This window comes from Pecten maximus, chromosome 3 (genome assembly GCF_902652985.1).
Source record: "Pecten maximus chromosome 3, xPecMax1.1, whole genome shotgun sequence".
Classification (NCBI taxonomy): Eukaryota; Metazoa; Mollusca; class Bivalvia; order Pectinida; family Pectinidae; genus Pecten; species Pecten maximus.
In genome coordinates, this window is record NC_047017.1 from 20,958,972 (window position 1) to 20,977,875 (window position 18,904).

Here is an 18,904-nt window from a genome sequence, read left to right on the forward strand (position 1 = left end):
CCATTACCATCAGAACATCAATAGATGCTTTTGTGTATATAATAAATTTCTAATTTCATATGAAATCATTGCTTGTGCGGAATATGCGTTTAATTTGTGATGACAATACGTACATGTCCTTATATAGATATAGTAATCAAATACTCTACAGATTGCTATCTTTGAGAAATCTATTTTTGCTATTTTCAAGGAAAGAATATATTTAATCAATTTAGCAAATTTTGGTTGATTTGATTACAGTATACAGTCAAAAGTTTAGTCATAACCTATAAATCAATTTTGTCATCAAAACGAAATACAGAAGACAGACTGGAGACGACATTCCGTTATTCAGCACATTTACAGAGAAACTGTGGGGTTCAGAAGTGCAAATGTAGCGGTCTTTTTTGTAAATAACTACTATCAAAACTGCATTTTAAAAAGATACCACAGTGACATTTGCAAATGTACAACCTTGATATCCAACAAGGCTGAGAGCTTAATGGTTCTCAATTGGATCCTGTAACCAAATTTAAACATTGGATATGAGTAAAACTTACAGTATATGACAGCATCAGGTTTATGTAATGTCAAAACTCCATACAATTTGTAGTCGTTCAGAGTATGTGTTATGGTTGATGATATATATGTTAAAACATTAATGCTCTACCCTTTAGGGTGACATCATGTGATATATATAACATTAATACTCTACCCTTTAGGGTGACATCATGTGATATATATAACATTAATGCTCTACCCTTTAGGGTGACATCATGTGATATATATAACATTAATACTCTACCCTTTAGGGTGACATCATGTGATATATATAACATTAATACTCTACCCTTTAGGGTGACATTATGTGATATATATATAACATTAATGCTCTACCCTTTAGGGTGACATCATGTGATATATATAACTTTAATACTCTACCCTTTAGGGTGACATCATGTGATATATATAACATTAATGCTCTACCCTTTTGGGTGACATTATGTGATAGTGTCCTTACACTTATCCTAATGTATCATTGGTGATACATGGTCCTAATTCTACACATAGTTGTACAAAACTTTACTCCACACAAACACACCGTCTGATTTGGAGTTTGTGGTTTTGGTCTTTTAACACTAAAACAATGACCTACATTGTAATCTCCTCCAGTTGTCAACAATTTGTTGAGAATAACATAATTCTATTGTTCAGGAGAGTCCTATCGAGGGGTTATATACCACACAGATAAATATGGTTGCTTTACAAGATTTAGGTTTGGCTATTTTAAGCTACAGCTATATTGCACCACCAACATGAGTAAAATGTAAAATATGGTAGCCACCAGCTACTACAAGTAGGCTCCGCCTCCAATTTATCATGGCTGCTCACAGGGTGATAAGTTCAGCTAACAAGAGATCCCAGAGGGATCTTGGCGCCCACCATTGAATGATCTTCATAGGTTCCATGTCAGATTGATCTTTTCTCTACTTTTCCCTTCATTTTACTAATCTGTGCAAATTGAGACATCCCTCCAGTACTTTTCAAACAAGGGAATCCCAGCTATATAAGAAATTTGAGATTTAACGATAATGGCTGTTTGTTTGCCAGGTTGTTTTCAGGACAGACTGGTCCAAAAATGCAATACAAGGGACCAAGGGGAACCTACTTATGAAATTTGAGAAAGATCCTTTCAGTACTTTGAGAAATAGAGATTACAAACTTCAATTGTCAAAATCCAAGATGGCTGCCTGTCGGCCATATTGTTTTCCAATTGATCTCAAAATGCAATTAGCATAACGAGGCACCAAGGGGAACCTCCATATGAAATTTGAGAAAGATCCATTCAGTACTTTCTCAGAAATAGCGATAACAAACTTCAATTGTCAAAATCCAAGATGGCTGCCTGTCGGCCATGTTGTTTTCTGATTGGTCTCAAAACGCAATATGCATAACTAGGCACCAAGGGGAACCTACATATGAAATTTGAGAAAGATCCCTTCAGTACTTTCTGAGAAATAGTGATAACAAACTTCAATTGTCAAAATCCAAGATGGCTGCCTGTCGGCCATATTGTTTTCCGATTGGTCTCAAAACGCAATATGCATAACAAGGCACCAAGGGAAACCTACATATGAAATTTCAGAAAGATCCATTCAGTACTTTCTCAGAAATAGCGATAACAAACTTAAATTGTCAAAATCCAAGATGGCTGCCTGTCGGCCATGTTGTTTTCGGATTGGTCTCAAAACGCAATATGCATAACTAGGCACCAAGGGAAACCTACATATGAAATTTGAGAAAGATCCATTCAGTACTTTCTCAGAAATAGTGATAACAAACTTCAATTGTCAAAATCCAAGATGGCTGCCTGTCGGCCATGTTGTTTTCAGATTGGTCTCAAAACGCAATATGCATAACTAGGCACCAAGGGGAACCTTCATATGAAATTTGAGAAAGATCCCTTTAGTACTTTCTCAGAAATAGCGATAACAAACTTCAATTGTCAAAATCCAAGATGGCTGCCTGCCGGCCATTTTGTTTTCCGATTGGTCTCAAAACGCAATATGCATAACTAGGCACCAAGGGGAACCTACATATGAAATTTGAGAAAGATCCCATCAGTACTTTCTGAGAAATAGCGATAACAAGAATTGTTTACGGACGGAGGGACGGACGGACGGAGGGACGGACGGACGACGGACCACGGACGCAGGGCGATTTGAACAGCCCACCATCTGATGATGGTGGGCTAATAAACATAAAGGAGCATCCTTATCAATCCCTTGTCCTTACAGACACAATGCTATATATCATAAACAAGAACTCAAAAGAAAAGAATGTGGAGTCCAAATATAGATAAAAAACTATACTGAAATAGATGCACTTTTTTATTTAACAAATATTCAAGTGACTCATGAATCTTTCATTCCACAAGAAAACATGAGTACTTTATGGTCTGCCTAAGAGAAATCCACTTATTGTTGAAAATTTATTGACATTTATTGTAAATATGATCTTGACCTTTGACCTTCTCAGCTAACAAAGCAACAGAAAGCAAACAAACAAGTTCAGAAAAGCAAAAGTGTATGAAGTTTGAGTTTCATTGCAGGGACAAAGGAACCCAATATTGTTTTTGTCTGGAAAATAGCTTCTATTTAAAGTAACTTTCGATTTCTATGAAGAAACACTTTTTTTTAAGTTCATCTTTACACAGGAATTCAAGCACATACCCCAGCAGATATTCGTTTTGCAGATGGCACATTTGATATGCTGTCAAAGTAATCTTCATATCCTTTGACCTTCGATCTGTTTAGCCTGTTTACAATTAAATATGATCTATTTGGACTGACACTATCAACAAATCTTCTGACCACAAAGAAGTTTGAGTGTGTCCTTGCATATAAGTCTTTTTTTTTTTATTGGAATCTACAATGTATATTTGACATGTCCCCTACTGGACCCAGTTAAAAATAGTAATTGTGACCTTGACCCTGACACAAACAGCCTGAAACTCGACCTTGATCTGTAGCTATTCATACCGAAGTTGTTAAGAATCACCTTGGTTGTTCCAAGGATGGAACTGGTCTCATAACAGTTAATTACTGTTTGGATAATAATTCATGAACATGTTGTTAATTGAAAATTGTAATCCAAGCATTATCAGGGACAAAAAAATTAAATAGAATTCCTGGAGAAAAGACAACGATAACACACCAAATGTGTGATTTATTTTTCAGATACAGTGTCATTGTGAAAACTATTTCTACATTTGATAATATCATGTGAAGCTGATAACGAGGAAAATATGTGCCAAATCAAACTTGTGTTAAAAAAAAAAAACTCTTTAAAAAAAACAACAACAACAAAAAAAAACATTTTGTGATGAATCCAGCTACACTGAAGGAAATTGCATTGATAAGAATTAAGTGTTTGTGATAAAAGATTGTATCGGTGCTATTTAAACTTCTGCTAGAACTAATGCAGAAGTTGGCCAGAAAGGTGCGAATTCATCAAACCAGACACTGGCCAAGTCTGGGAAGTAAGGAGCTAATTACAAACAAATAATTAGTACATCTGTTCTTATTAATGTAGGGACCAAAACAATAATCATGTGATGGAACTCTCTTTTTATAAAGGACAAAAACCACCATTTATCTCTGAAATGAATGTTGGGATACTGTTCGGTCTGAGTAGACTTGTTGGAACATCCTCGAGTTCCGTCAGCCTGCTACGTCGGATATACGTCTGATATACGAGGGCTTGTATCTAGACTTTTCATGTCCTGCCTCAATCAATACCACTTGAGAATAAATGCTAAGGCTCTAAATAAGACAACAGAATTAATGTGGAAAAGTTCAATTTCTATGCCCTTGTGTATATACACAGGCATTCATTAGCTGGCCCCATACATTAGACGATGAGATGGTGGTTTTACCGACCAGATGTAGACTCGTGAACACACAACAACTACACTGCCATCAACACCAGCCAATCTTTTTTTTCTGCGGAAATGTTTTCTTTTTTAGAATGTACTTTTTCTTGTCAGATATTGTCCATTCATTGCCAGCTATTCATGAATCTAAGCCTGAAAAACACAATCAACAAACTGCCAGATATTGCCACCTCTCTGAGGAAATGGAACTCCTTAAATAGTGACTTTATAGCATCTTTGATTTGATACAGTATTTGATATTTGATACAGTATGCTTCTACATAAAAGGTCAAACTCCTAACTGCCCAAAATTGATGGTCTTGTGGCAATGTGATAACATATTACACCAAGATGGTTTGAGCGTTAGGCTTGAAGATTTACAGGAAACCTTCCTACCCAAAGGAGTTTCCTGTTTTCTCCCAATCAAGTTTACCTGCATTCTTTCTATACCATCAAGACACAAAGTAAAAAAACATACATCTAAATCTTCTGGTAGACTTTACACTTTATAAGTTTGATTATGCTGTTGTTCAGATCAACTAAACATCATTCTTGCTACTTTGAATACAAAGTCATTAAGATAAACAAGAGGCCCATGGGCCTTAACGGTCATCTGACAAACACTTACACTTACAGCAGGGACACACACCCCAATCCAGCATTATTACCATAAATTATTTATCGCACCCAGTTATGTTTTAGATCAAATTTGGTTTTTATCCATTTAGCTTGTCCAGGAAGAGCAGCATCATCAAGCAAAATTTTAGCCAAGTTCCCATTTTTGGGGCATGCCCCTCTGTCCCAATGGGTCAGACAAGACTCATTTATATCAATTAGGATTGCCTTTCCCCAATGATGTTTCATACTAAATATGGTTGTAATCAATTAAGGCATTAAGGAGGAATTGCATTTTTAAGAAATGTTTAACCTAAGCACTCCTTTTGCCCCATCTTTTTTTCCCCAGGGGTCAAACCTGTCTCATTGAAAAATATGATTGCCGTCACCTAATATGTTTCACATCAAATTTGGTTGTAATGCACCAAAAGGTTAGGGAGGATTAGGATTTAACAGCAAATATTCACCAAAGTTCCCATTTTGGGGCCCTGCCCCTCAGGCCCCAGGGGTCACACTAGCCTCGTTTATATAAAATATGACCACCCTTCTCAAAGGATGTTTCACACCATATTTCGTATTAATCCACCCAAGGGTTAGAAAGAAGTAGATTTATAGCAAAAATTCACCAAAGTTCCCCTTTTGGGGCCCCGCCCCTCTGGCCCTAGGGGTCAAACCAGCCTCATTTATATAAAATATGATTGTCCTCCTCCAATGATGTTTCACACCAAATTTGGTAATAATTCACTATGGGTGTTAGGAGGAATAGGATTTTATAGCAAAATTTCATCAAAGTTCCCCTTTTGGGGCCCCGCCCCTCTGGCCCCAGGGGCCACACCAGCCTCATTTATATAAAATATGACCACCCTCCACCAATGATGTTTTACACAATATCTGGTTGAAATCCATTAAAGGGTTAAGGACGAGTAGGATTTTATAGCAAAATTTCATCAAAGTTCCCTTTTTTGGGCCCGTCACTCTGGCCCCAGGGCTCACACCAGCCTCATTTATATAAAATATGACCACCCTCCCCCAATGATGTTTCACAACATATCTGGTTGAAATCCACTAAAGGGTTAAGGAGGAGTAGGATTTTATAGCAAAATTTCATCAAAGTTCCCCATTTGGGGCCCCACCCCTCAGGCCCCAGGGGTCACACTAGCCTCATTTATATAAAATATGACCGCCCTCCCCAAATGATGTTTCACAACATATCTGGTTGAAATCCACTAAAGGGTTAAGGAGGAGTAGGATTTTATAGCAAAATTTCATCAAAGTTCCCCTTTTGGGGCCCCGCCCCTCAGGCCCCAGGGGTCACACCAACTTCATTTATATAAAATATGACCGCCCTCCCCAAATGATGTTTCACAACATATCTGGTTGAAATCCACTAAAGGGTTAAGGAGGAGTAGGATTTTATAGCAAAATCTCATCAAAGTTCCCCTTTTGGGGCCCTGCCCCTCAGGCCCTAGTGGTCACACCAGCCTCATTTATATAAAATATGACCGCCCTCCCCAAATGATGTTTCACAACATATCTGGTTGAAATCCACTAAAGGGTTAAGGAGGAGTAGGATTTTATAGCAAAATATCATCAAAGTTCCCCTTTTGGGGCCCCGCCCCTCAGGCCCCAGGGGTCACACCAACTTCATTTATATAAAATATGACCGCCCTCCCCCAATGATGTTTCACACCAAATTTAGTTGTAATCCACCCAAGGGTAAAGGAGGAGTAGGATTTTATAGCAATATTCACCTAAGTTCCCTTTTTGGGGCCCCGCCCTTCTGGCCCCAGGGGTCAGACCAGCCTCATTTATATAAAATATGATTGCCCTCCCCCAATGATGCTTCAAACCAAATTTGGAAGTAATCCACCCAAGGGTTAAGGAGGAGTAGCGTTTTGAAAGAAAAAGTTTACGGACGGCGCACGGCGCACGGCGGACGGCGGACGACGACGGACGAAGCACGATGACTATAGGTCATCCTGACCCTTTGGGTCAGATGACCTAAAAAAATGTACCATCAGCTTTCCTGTGGTGAGCAGTTTTTTTACACTTACTAAGGAAATTATTAATCAAGGTTTTATCTAAATTTTTTCATCCCTGTAAACATCAAATAAAACTGTAAGTATAAGACTGAATTCAGATGGCGACCATGGACTTCAACGCCAACTCTGTCTTCTCCAAAAACAGTCACCATTCAAAGTGTAATCTTAAATGCTATTCCCGATCTGTATCAGTTATCCTATAGAAAATATCATTATTTGATCGGAGTTGTAAACTGCTTCCTGGGGCTAACAAAAACATCAAACAACACTAGGAGAAACATGTATTGATTTTTCCAAAAACTAGCATTTCTAGTGCGCTTTTCTGATTGAATTACCTGTTTTCTTCAAAAATGGGCCGATAAATTGATGTAAAAAAAAGTGCTGTGGAAAGAAGACTGCATTTTAAGACCTGATCACCAAGACGATAATCAGGTGACCTTGAAATTTAACATGATAATGAAGCTGTTCGGCTGTCATCAAATAGGGTCGTCATCAATCATCTTCCTAAAACCTGCCATGGAGCCTGATATTCTGTGTACAAATCTCCTCATTTAGCATGTGTGCCATGTGCTTGTCAATTCTCCAGTCTTAAATGTTTATTCAATAATTTAACTTTTCAACCTTTATTCAATAATCTAATTTTTCAGTCTTCTTCTGATAGTTCTGTTAGCTTAATGGTGTGATTACAGTATTTGGCATCAAAATCTATAACATTTCACTGGCACTGTTTTTAAAGCTTTACAATATCTGGTCCCTGTAATAACATATGTATACTTACCGGCAAAGGTCATCTCAAAGTAACCTGTACAATTTTCAGTTCTGATAAAAGCAGACATTGCTATAATTTACAACAGTAGATTTAAACTACAGCACCTTTTCATTATTTAAACTGGTAAAATTTATTAGAAAAGGGTTTTATAATCAAGAGGCCCAATGGGTCTGCATTAATCACCTGATATTCACTTGTAATGATTCTCAGCCTTTCATTAATCAATCAGTAGTCATGTCCTTTGAGAGTTTAAACAAATTTGACCCCTGTGACCTTGAATGTGAGTCTAGGTCAGTTCTTTCAGAAAATTGGTAGGGCATCATCCCCGGAACCTACCCGCCAAATATCTTGATTATAGGCCTTTCAGTTAATCAGAAGAAGTCATTTGAGTGTTTTAACAAATTTGAACCCTGTGACCTTAAATATAGCTCAAGATCATTTATTTTTTATACTTTGGTGGGCATTATCCCAGGAACCTACCAGCCATATATATCTTTATTTTGACAAATTTGACCCTTGTGACCTCACATATAAGACAATACCACATAATTTCACAAACTTTGTGTTACTGAGTTCATTCTCAGGAACCTTCCAGCCACCAAATATCAAGATTCTAAGCCTTTTGATTTGTGAGAAGAAAATGTTAGATTCACAAATTTGACCCCTGTGACCTTGAATATGAGCCAAGGTGGTCTCTTTTTGCAAACTTTGTGGGCCTCCATCCCAGCCTAATATCATGTTTCTAAGCCTTATGGTTTTTAAGAAGAAGTCATTTAAAGGGAAAGTTGATGGTAGATGGATGGTAGATGGATGGTAGATGGCTGAATGGGTGATGGACAAAGCACCACGGCATATGAGCTAAAAAAGAAATCTAGTACATATTTTGATTTGCCTACATTTTATGAGACATGAACACAACGTAATGGAAGCTGGGCCTAATAGATTTAAATCTACCGAGACATAGATCTGTTATGACCATCTATTCCAATATCAAATTGTTATCCAAATCAATGGAAAATGTATTTTTATTGTCTCTTCAAAACAGAAAATTTTATTTCTATCACTGAAATCACTTTATTGCTATCAGCTTCCTTCAGACAGGCATGCGTTGCCATTTAAATGTTTGGAAGTCTCTCAAAAAACCTTAACAGGTAAAGGCAGATAGTTTGGTCAAAAAAAAAAAATCTTTTACGAGCTAGACAAAAGGACGGAGGCAGCCCTACGTAAAATCAATGATACCTGGCCTTGGAACTATTCTGCAAGAATCTCTGTAAATGTCAGATTGAAATTTACATGTCAAGAAAAATTCCATTTCAGTGAGGTGGTGCCTTGAGTGTCGGACACTGATGGGGCAGTGTTAATATCCTCATCTATGATCTGGCAGGCCAGCATCATTTGTCTTATTCTACATATAAACTGGACCCAGGCTAACCTACATACAGGACAGCCCAACCTGGTGTCAAGAGTGTTGGGATACATTATACTGAAGGGCATAGCAAGGACACACTAGGTCGAAGGTTTGGGGACTCACTAGATCAAAGGTTTGGTGACACACTAGATCAAAGGTTTGGGGACACACTAGATCAAGGCAATGCAAGACACACTAGATCAAAGGTTTGGTGACACACTAGATCAATGGTTTTGGGACACACTAGATCAAAGGTTTGGGGACACAATAGATTAAAGGTTTGGGGACTCACTAGATCAAGGCAATGCAAGACACACCAGATACAAGGCTTTAATGTCACATTAGAATCAATGCAATGAGGAACATATTAGACTCAATGAGTTGAGAGCATATTGGAAATAATGCAATAGGGAACATTCATATCAGAATCAGCGAAGGGGAACATATTAAACTCAATGACTTGTTGGGGTATATTAGACAAAATATGATGGGGCATCTGAGACTCAAGGCGATGGGAAACATATTAAACTTGTTGGCTTGGACATATTAGACTGACTGGCTGGAAGACACATTAACTCAAAGGTATGGGGATACATTAGACTCAGAGGTGTACTGACATATTTTATTTAAGTACTTGAAGTCATAGTTAACTCAGTGGTATAGGGGACATGACAACTGCAAGAGTATTGGAAGCACATTAGATTCAAAGGTTTATGAGATGTGTTAGATCTGAGAGACTCGTCGGATTCAAAGTCAAGAAGTCCCATAGCAAACTCAAGGTAAAGGAGACTCAAGAGATGAAGGGCATATACTATCTCTTGGGCAAAGCATGATTTGGATTCAAAGGCTTTTGGACAAACAGGTCTTCTTTTTTATAGGACACATCAAACACATACTTACAGTATGGGCAACAAATTGTCCTCAAGATCTGGGGGAGGGTATATACTACATATGTACACGATATGGGAAATTACTCATGGGAGAACTCTTGTAAAACAGAAGTTGTTCTTATTCTAAAGATAATCAGCAACTGTGACTGTGGCTTTGAATATTAGATATTGTCATTTGATTATTGGTGCCTCACCAATATCTAAAGCAATATACCTTCATGCTTGACGAAGACTGTTTGCTGGGTTTATATATATTGCCCTGTGAACAGCCAGAGTCATTTTTCTGTGGGGTCTTCTTATAGTAGTTGGTGACTACCTCACTGAACAACATACGAGAAGCCCATTGCATGCCATCCAGAGCAATTGCCCAACCAAGAACACAAACATGACAACATAGACCAGCCCGTTTCTCAGCTTCCTGAGAAACACAAAGCGACATTGGCAGGGAGTGACAAACCATGCCCCTCGAGCCTAGACCTGAGGTTTCATGGCAGTTACTATAACTGACTGAGATATTGCGGCCCTATCACATCTGTCTGTCTAATTTACATATAATGATATTGTGAACATGTGATTTGAGTATTGCGTCAGTACCTATACTTATGTTATTTAGGCAACAGGAAGCATTTCCTACATGCCATCAGCATAGTACCATGGACCAATTGAACTGATCAAAAATTTGACTCCAGAATCACATCAATACTAGCTGGAACAAGTGACCTAGCTGGTATCACATCAGCACTTCCTTAAGCGAAAGGACAATGACTTGTAATGAAATCTCTCCATAAAAAACAATGCAAAATGAATTGGGTTTACCCCCATTAATTCAAGAATTCATTTTAACGGAATGAAAATATATTAAGTTGAGAGACATCAGGGCATTACCCCATCTTTATAGAGTTATAAGAGTACAAACATGAACGGATTGTGATGTACGCCCAACGGTGTAGCTAACCACCCAGCGGCCAAGCACATGCACTTTGTGATGTATAATTAAATTCAGATCTCATTTTAACATAAAATCAAATTTCGACAAAAATTTGCTTTTTTTAAATATCAAGTCTGACATGAGGGCATAAAACCGTAATGTAATTTCTTTTCAAATTTGTTCTTGCCAAATGTTCCTTGAAAAAAATTCAACAGAGATGTTGTGATGCATGATAGCATTTTCTTCATGGTACTGCTCCAGAATTGGATTTGGGTGAGACAATTTGAGCGATGCAGCATTCATACAAGAAATCGAATCTGTCATAATGTGCTAGAAATTGTACATATATGATTATTTGTGTTTGAACAATCGAAGAAGTCTGGAACAAAAACAGTGTAATCATATAACATGCAGTGTAAGATTACATTGTCGTATACATTGATATTGTGTATATAAGGCTATATTTCTCATCTACAACATAATTACATGTGTTAATGTATGACAGATTTTCACAATAATGAGAGTATTATGTGTTGGATGACTATGAAAATGTAGAGAGAGAGAGAGAAAAAATCTCTAAGTTTATACCTACAACTCATAGTGATAATTAACAAATATATGATGAGAAAGTTCTGATAGTTCAAAGGTTAAGAATTTAAATGCTTTTGTTAGACAAACTAAAGGTGTAAGTATACAACCTAATACAAGCAGACTAGGTCTATACTCAGTACTGCCCCACAGTGCAGATAGATGCAGGCAGAAATGTCACACGGCCAAGAGAGAAAAGAGCATGTAGATCACACAGACTAACACTCTCCTACTTATCATACTTACTATCAATTAGCGCCTTTAAGTCTTAGCATTTTGGAAATTAAAACACAAATTTATGAAAATTTCTCTAATTCATGACATTCAAGGCAGATTACAGTAATAGAGAAGCCAGAGATGGAAAGCAGGCATATGATAAAGAATCTTCAACCATACATAGGGTTAATATCTAAAGTTCTACTTTACAAACTTAGTACATGTATATAATTATTTCCACTATATGATTTTCCATCATTCCGAATCTAATAAATGATTCTACGAAAAAATAAATTCCATTCCTAAATGAAATGAATTATGAACAGCTATAGTGTTTATAATCTCTGTAATGAAGATACAACGCTCTAGATGTTTGTTTTAATTTCATTGATCTAACGGAGACTAACTGTTCTGTAAGTTTCTATCAGTCTCTATCTACTCACCTTGACAACCTCTGGCGATGGAGGAGAAGACTTTTATAGAGTCGTTCAGAATGTCTGGGCGTGGTCCATTGAGATCTAGTGAAGCGAGACAGCCCTGGAATCCGTGCCGAGAGGAAATAAGCTTCGGGAGTGAGTTATACATAGTCTTGCTTACTCCGCCCTACATACAGCATGCCCTCTAGGTTAAAGTGTAGAGTGTCAGACCCGTGCATGCTCTCCACAGTCGGGTGCTGGTCGTCGACACGGATGGTTTGTTTATCCATCACTGGACGTAAAAGACGCACATCATGCCATTCGTTGTCGTTGAGGCGATTGATAGTGTTGACTACGACTCTTTTAGCTCCAGCCCCTGTATTGTAGACATAGTGAAGATACCCTCCCTGTAACTCAAATGCTAAAAAGTCCTGTCCTCGCCCACCATTGTACATGATCAACCCATCTGGCTCCGTCGTCTTAAATTTGAAATATACAGAAAACTCGAGGTAGGCACTTAATTTTTCAAGTTGAGCATACGCCTCCTTAGACTTAAAGGTCACAGGGTTTCTGAGCACTGGTTCATCGGTGAGAAAGCGTGCCGTCGTCTCAATGTTTTGGATGTCCTGTGATTTTGCCATTTCAAAGAAGTGGTTTCCATTAAAGACAAACTGCTGCATGTTTCCTACAAAGCCACTGTATTGTCGGAGCCTGTTGTCGTCCTTGACCATACGTCCCACTTCCATACGCCTTAAGTTCAACTCACGAGAATTTCTTGGGAGAGTATCTGAAGGATTTCAAGAAAAAGTAATGTCAAAAGCTGAATTTCACAAAGAAACTTAATAGATATATCAAGTAGCCCTCATAAAAAAATCTGATATACCTACATAAAACTTAGGCATAACAAAAGAAATATAATTAAGTCATACATCCAAAAATTTAAATATACTGTTGGTTTATTATATCCAATCAAACTACAGGTTACAAAGAGTTGAAAAAAAGCCAACCAATCAGCAATCAAATTATACATGTGATTCTGATATAAGCAGATTAATGTCACCTGTTTTATCAAAATGAAATCATACTTTATTTCACCCAATTTATAATTTTGTTTAATATAAAGTCTGCAAGTTTTCATCAAATAAGAGTATATTTAATTTTCATTTCCATTGAGGTTTTCCTGTTTTTAAACCATAAATTTTCCAATTTAAAGTTAATCGAATTAAGAATATAATTTAGACAATTTACTCGCTTTTCAGAATGTTTATTTTGCTTGGGTTATGTAAGAGCAAAATCATATACACCATACATGCTATATATAGACTTGCTTATATAGGTCAGTCAGGACTCAAGCTCTTATTATAATCAATTCTTAGAACGTGAAAGCTAGTGACGGTTCAAACATGAAAAAGACATTAAGCGTATTTCGGAAACAACAGTACCAACATCCTTCTACATTCATATACAGCTGATCACAGACAAAATGGATGCAAATTTCAAGTCTCAGATGAAATAACATCACAATGCATTTTTCATGAAAATGGAACCTTTCATACCTTGGCATAGCAGCTTGTCGGGTTTTAGAAACTAATAACATTTCATTTGTCTATTTTTGGCTCATCACCAAGGGAAGTGTGGGCAGATAGGTATAAATATGTAACAGTCATGACAAGGTCATTGGCAAGGTCAAACATGATCCTACCAATGTTCAGTCACCGATCTTTGCACTGAGGCAAGTAATTACACAGAAAACTGACAAGTGAAGGGGTCATTTACTTCAAAATTATTACAATTCTTCTATATATCTATTGTATTCTGCACATACACATAATTTGCAATGAAAGCAAAAACTATGCACTACAGTATAGAAGGAAAGATAGGCTCTACCATGCACGCTGACAAAAATTAATCAAGCCAGGTAGCTCATTTCACATAACACCCAAATATTACCCAACTTAGGAATACTTTAACCATGGATGTTTAAAGTTAAAAGTAGCTTACCAAAAATTGGGTTATAGAGGGAAAATAAAGGCTAGAAATCCTTAACAAACACAAAATTAATTTACATGGCCTTAAAAACATTATTGCATGTGCATAATGTTCAAGGATTAATTTGACAATACACATGATATATCTATATGTACCCACAATGTTACCATCAGATATATACAGTATACTCAAACCAGACCTTTTTGCACTTAAAAATCTTAATATCTTAAAAAATCTGCTGCTATTGAAATTTCAGTGTTCATGAAATTCCATTGGAAAAGCTGAATTTTCAACTGATAATATTCCACAGTCAAGTCTTTGAAATTTCAAGTTTTTAAATCGGCAGAATTCCATTGGTAAATTACTGATTCCTTGCAATTCACTTGGAAAAACATGACGTCTAAAATATGTTTTTTTCAGTAGAAATATTTTACACTGGAACTTCAGTTTGCTTTTTAAACCATATGTTAGCCTGGGAATCGTACTTATTCTGAAATCTTTGGAATACCGATGTGATGATGAATACAAGGGTGAATTAGAATTCAAAATATAAATATTAAACTGTGATGATCGAGTGAGCATATGTCGTTTAGTCTGGCCCATGCATGGTCAAATCATTGACATTCATGAAACTCTCCAAATAACTCTTAGATTATATCCATGTACTGACTGTACCACATCCTTGAGGCAGTACACGAGCAGGACTACTTACAACACACAATTAAAGTGTTTTTGTGAATAAATTGGTAAATACAGATACCAGTTACTGTAGAATACATTTCTCTTCTAATGTTAAAATACTTTATTTGTATTAACATTTAGGAAATTGCAACTGCATTTAAGTTAGACCGGGAGCCATATTATGGGCTAAGTTAATTTTAAAGTTGTCTGTTTTTCAGAGAATATACATTTGCTTGTTTTGAGTGATAAAAAGAAGAGTTATTTTCTTCAATGCAGACCAATAATTCCATTATTGATATTTCAGGAATTGTAAGGAAATGCCAGACCAATAGATGAGAGCAATTTATCTGGAAGCCAGTGGAATCTGAAATAAACTCTGCTGGAGCTACATTAGTGGTATTTCCTTTGACATTCCATTGGGTATTTTCACTGAAATAAAATGAAATTCCAAAGAGATTTTCTTTGGAGGTGATATTTTGAAATGGTTATGCCTACATCTACAAAGCAGAATTAGAAATGAGTGATTACATAAACTGTTGACAGTGTCTCAACATAAGAGAAATTGTTTTACTGATCAGCGTCCCTGACGCCTAATGCCCTCCCATTTTCAAGCACTTAATTAAAATGCTGTTCAGGGAAACACAACTACATACCATGATTAAAAGGCCTACTAAGTTTCTAAGAGTTTGAATGGTTGAAAAATGTAAGGAGGAGATAGATCTCTGGACAAAAAATGAAATCCTGAAATCAATAAAGGGCAATAACTTTTGCAAAAATATTTGAATCAAAATGCCCTTCAGTGAAAAATGCCCTTCAGTGAAACACAACTAAATATCAAGATCTTAAAGCCTACTTAGTTTCTAAGAGTTTGGTTGATAAATGGAGGAGATCTCCTGATAAAAATCAAATACTGAAATAAAAAAAGGCAATAACTTAGTCAAATAAAAGTTTCATTCAGGGAAACACAACTACATATCATGATTCTAAATACTACAAAGTTTCAAAGAGATCGGTTGCAGGAGGAGATCTCTAGACAAACAGAAGTTCAAAGCCATACCAAAAACACGCAGTAATTCAGTAAAACATGTACATTAACTGTACTGTAAAGAAAAGGGGCATAACTCTATTTAAATATTTGGAAATTGAAAATGTGGACAAAATTATGTAAATTGATAGTATGTATACATTTATAGTTTTAAATATATACATTGAAAAAAATAACTGAATTATAAAATATATACTCAGACAAGATTTCTTCAGACAGATGACAACCTAATTTCAGTACGAACGACCCCCTCGGGATCGCCCCGACGTCATTGGGGTATAACATTATATACGCTATCTTTCCCAAAGATACGTACTGTCTATCCTGGCAAGCTTGAAGGTTTAACAAAATTCAGTTCTTTATACTCCACATATCAGACACTTCAGTCTCGTGATCTGACAGATTGTCTTCCAATAAATATACTTAAAGGAAGAGAAAAAAATAATTTTAGAATTCTCCTGGGCAGCCTGTTCGACAGTTATGTCTCCTATATACACACACGAACTGTCATAACTTAGGCTTTGTTGAACCTAACTCCTCGCAGTCAGTTTTTCACGAGCCCTGGATGCTTATTACAGTCAAATACACTAGTCATATATGAGTTAACCTTTTAAGATACCTCAGTGAGTTATGAATTATTTTCTGTATGGTTTAATTATGTATCACAATAACAGGACTAGCATTTACCGCGATTTCAGTAGCACTTAAGAAATATCACATATGATGTTCGAGAAAGATCCATTTTGTTTTCATAATTAAAACAAGCATACTGAGTATTGCTGAAGCATTAATACATGTCCCTATCGACCCCCGCCAGCTTTTACACTGTAATGATTTTTAAAGAAACTTGGATTTTCCTAAAATTGTAACTTTGTAATTGTGTGAAGTTTGATCAAAATTCTTTTAAGAATGAAGCTGATGGAGTGCCCACAAGGATTTTCTAAAAATAGTAACAGTGACCTATATATTGATCAAATAATCCTGAAACTTGAACTTGTTTGAGATATTATACTCCTTTGTAATTGCGAGTGAAGTTTGATAAAAATCCCTCAAGGAATGAAGCCACTGGAGTGCTGACAAACTCTCGTCGTATATTTATATAAATATGTACATACATACAACACCGATGGAGAGGAAACCTAGTAGAGCCCCCCCCCCACTAGTTTCATCCGCAGGAGAGTAATAATGACAACAACGTTCATATACCAAAATCAATTATGGCTGCCTATAAATAAGTTGTTCTTTTGACCAGCTTTGAAATTATACAGGCAAAAAACTTAACACAAAGGGAAACACATTTGAAATTTGAGAAAAAAGCCATTTATACCTAGTAGATCTTACTTATAAATTGTGTAACAAATACAGTAATCTTTAAAATAGTCGTTTATACATTGAAATAAATCTCAAATGACTCTATGTTAAATAAAATTTGTCACATTGCTGCTGAAAACAATAAACAGACTTAATTGTGACACTAATTCATGTGTTTAAGGTAAAAAAGAAAAGCTCTAAAATTCAGCGTTTCCTGTTTTGTGACGATAACAATCTGTTTCTGGACAATATCAGATGAATATCACCCCAACATTAGCAATCTGGCGGCCAGATGATCTGTATGTGGCTAACTGGTGACAATTAAGAATTGCCTGAGCAATGTCCTTGACTTTTCATTTTTTATTAAACTGAAAAGGATATTCAAAATGAAATCTTTTAAACAACTGTCTTTTCTTCGCATGATTAGTCTTTTTGACAAATTCTTTCAACATATTAAGGATGTAATCACCCTTAATATTCATAGGTTATTTTTCATCAGTCTGGCATGAAATTAAGGCAAATCAAGATTTTTTCAAGACATGATAACAAAAATAGTAAGACTCCATAAGGATATGTTTTTTCAGGCCTGACTCTTATATTCGAAATTTCAGCCATCTTGACTGTAGATATCTAACATCATCTGTGAGTCTGTGATGTCATTTCATTACCATTTTATAATCTGGTTAACTCTCATATTTGTAAAACTCCTTGTAATGGGAAGGAGTAATGAAAAATAACCTGCCTGCACTGGGGCTCGAACTAGAAACCTCTTGTTCTCAAGGCAAACATCCTACCACTAGGCTACAGGGAAATTGCTGATAGTCTGAGCTAGTAAGGCAATTTTACACTCTCTTCTTTTACTTCCCTTGTGCTCTTTTATCCAGGCCAACATTAGTGATTAATATCAGTTAATATAACTTGTATCAAAGGTGAATTGTAAACAAGGTGATCATTTGATCAATCTATATATATGTAACATAAACTTCAGTCAATAACCTTCACTTTTTTACAATCATAAATATCATTCCTTGATATCTGATGAACAATAATGTGTGATTCAGTAAGTATCAGATCTCCGAAGTTAATAAAACCTTTGGAATTATTGTTTTGAGACCTCAATATTCTTCTGATAGTAGCCAATTAGGAAGATGAATGATATTAATGTCTTGGTATGTCGGCCATTGTTACATTTATATACTATACGCAGAACATAAAACTCATGCAAACATCTAAAAGAATCAGCTCAAATGTCACACAAACAGTTCCTCATCTTGGTCAATCAGGAGCTTAACAAAATCAAAATGCTGAACCAAAGATATAAGACAAACCAAACAGCTTGGGGATTCTCAGGGGAAACAAAACAGTAGCAAATTGACACGGCTAGAACAACACAGATGACAGGTGATAGAAGAATTACCGGCATAGCCCAACACTAGGTTTTTGACATACAAGACCATGGTATAGGACACAGGTATATAATCTGAAAAGGAAATTTATACATGATGATACAGCAGTGTTAACGTGGACGATGTGCTGAATAGCACTTACAGGATCCTAGCCCTACACTGTATCAGCACTATATATATTTTGTT

The 18,904-nt window shown here is 36.3% G+C and overlaps 1 protein-coding gene across 1 annotated transcript in view; it reads right to left on the reverse strand.

Annotated features, from left to right (window-relative positions):
- LOC117323541 (neurexin-2-like) overlaps positions 1–18,904 on the reverse strand; it is a 166,902-nt gene that overhangs the window by 27,158 nt on the left and 120,840 nt on the right. The window contains 4 exon segments of the mRNA XM_033878818.1: positions 11,901–11,921; positions 12,314–12,473; positions 12,475–13,073; positions 18,730–18,792. Coding sequence (XP_033734709.1) covers positions 11,901–11,921; positions 12,314–12,473; positions 12,475–13,073; positions 18,730–18,792 — 843 coding nt within the window.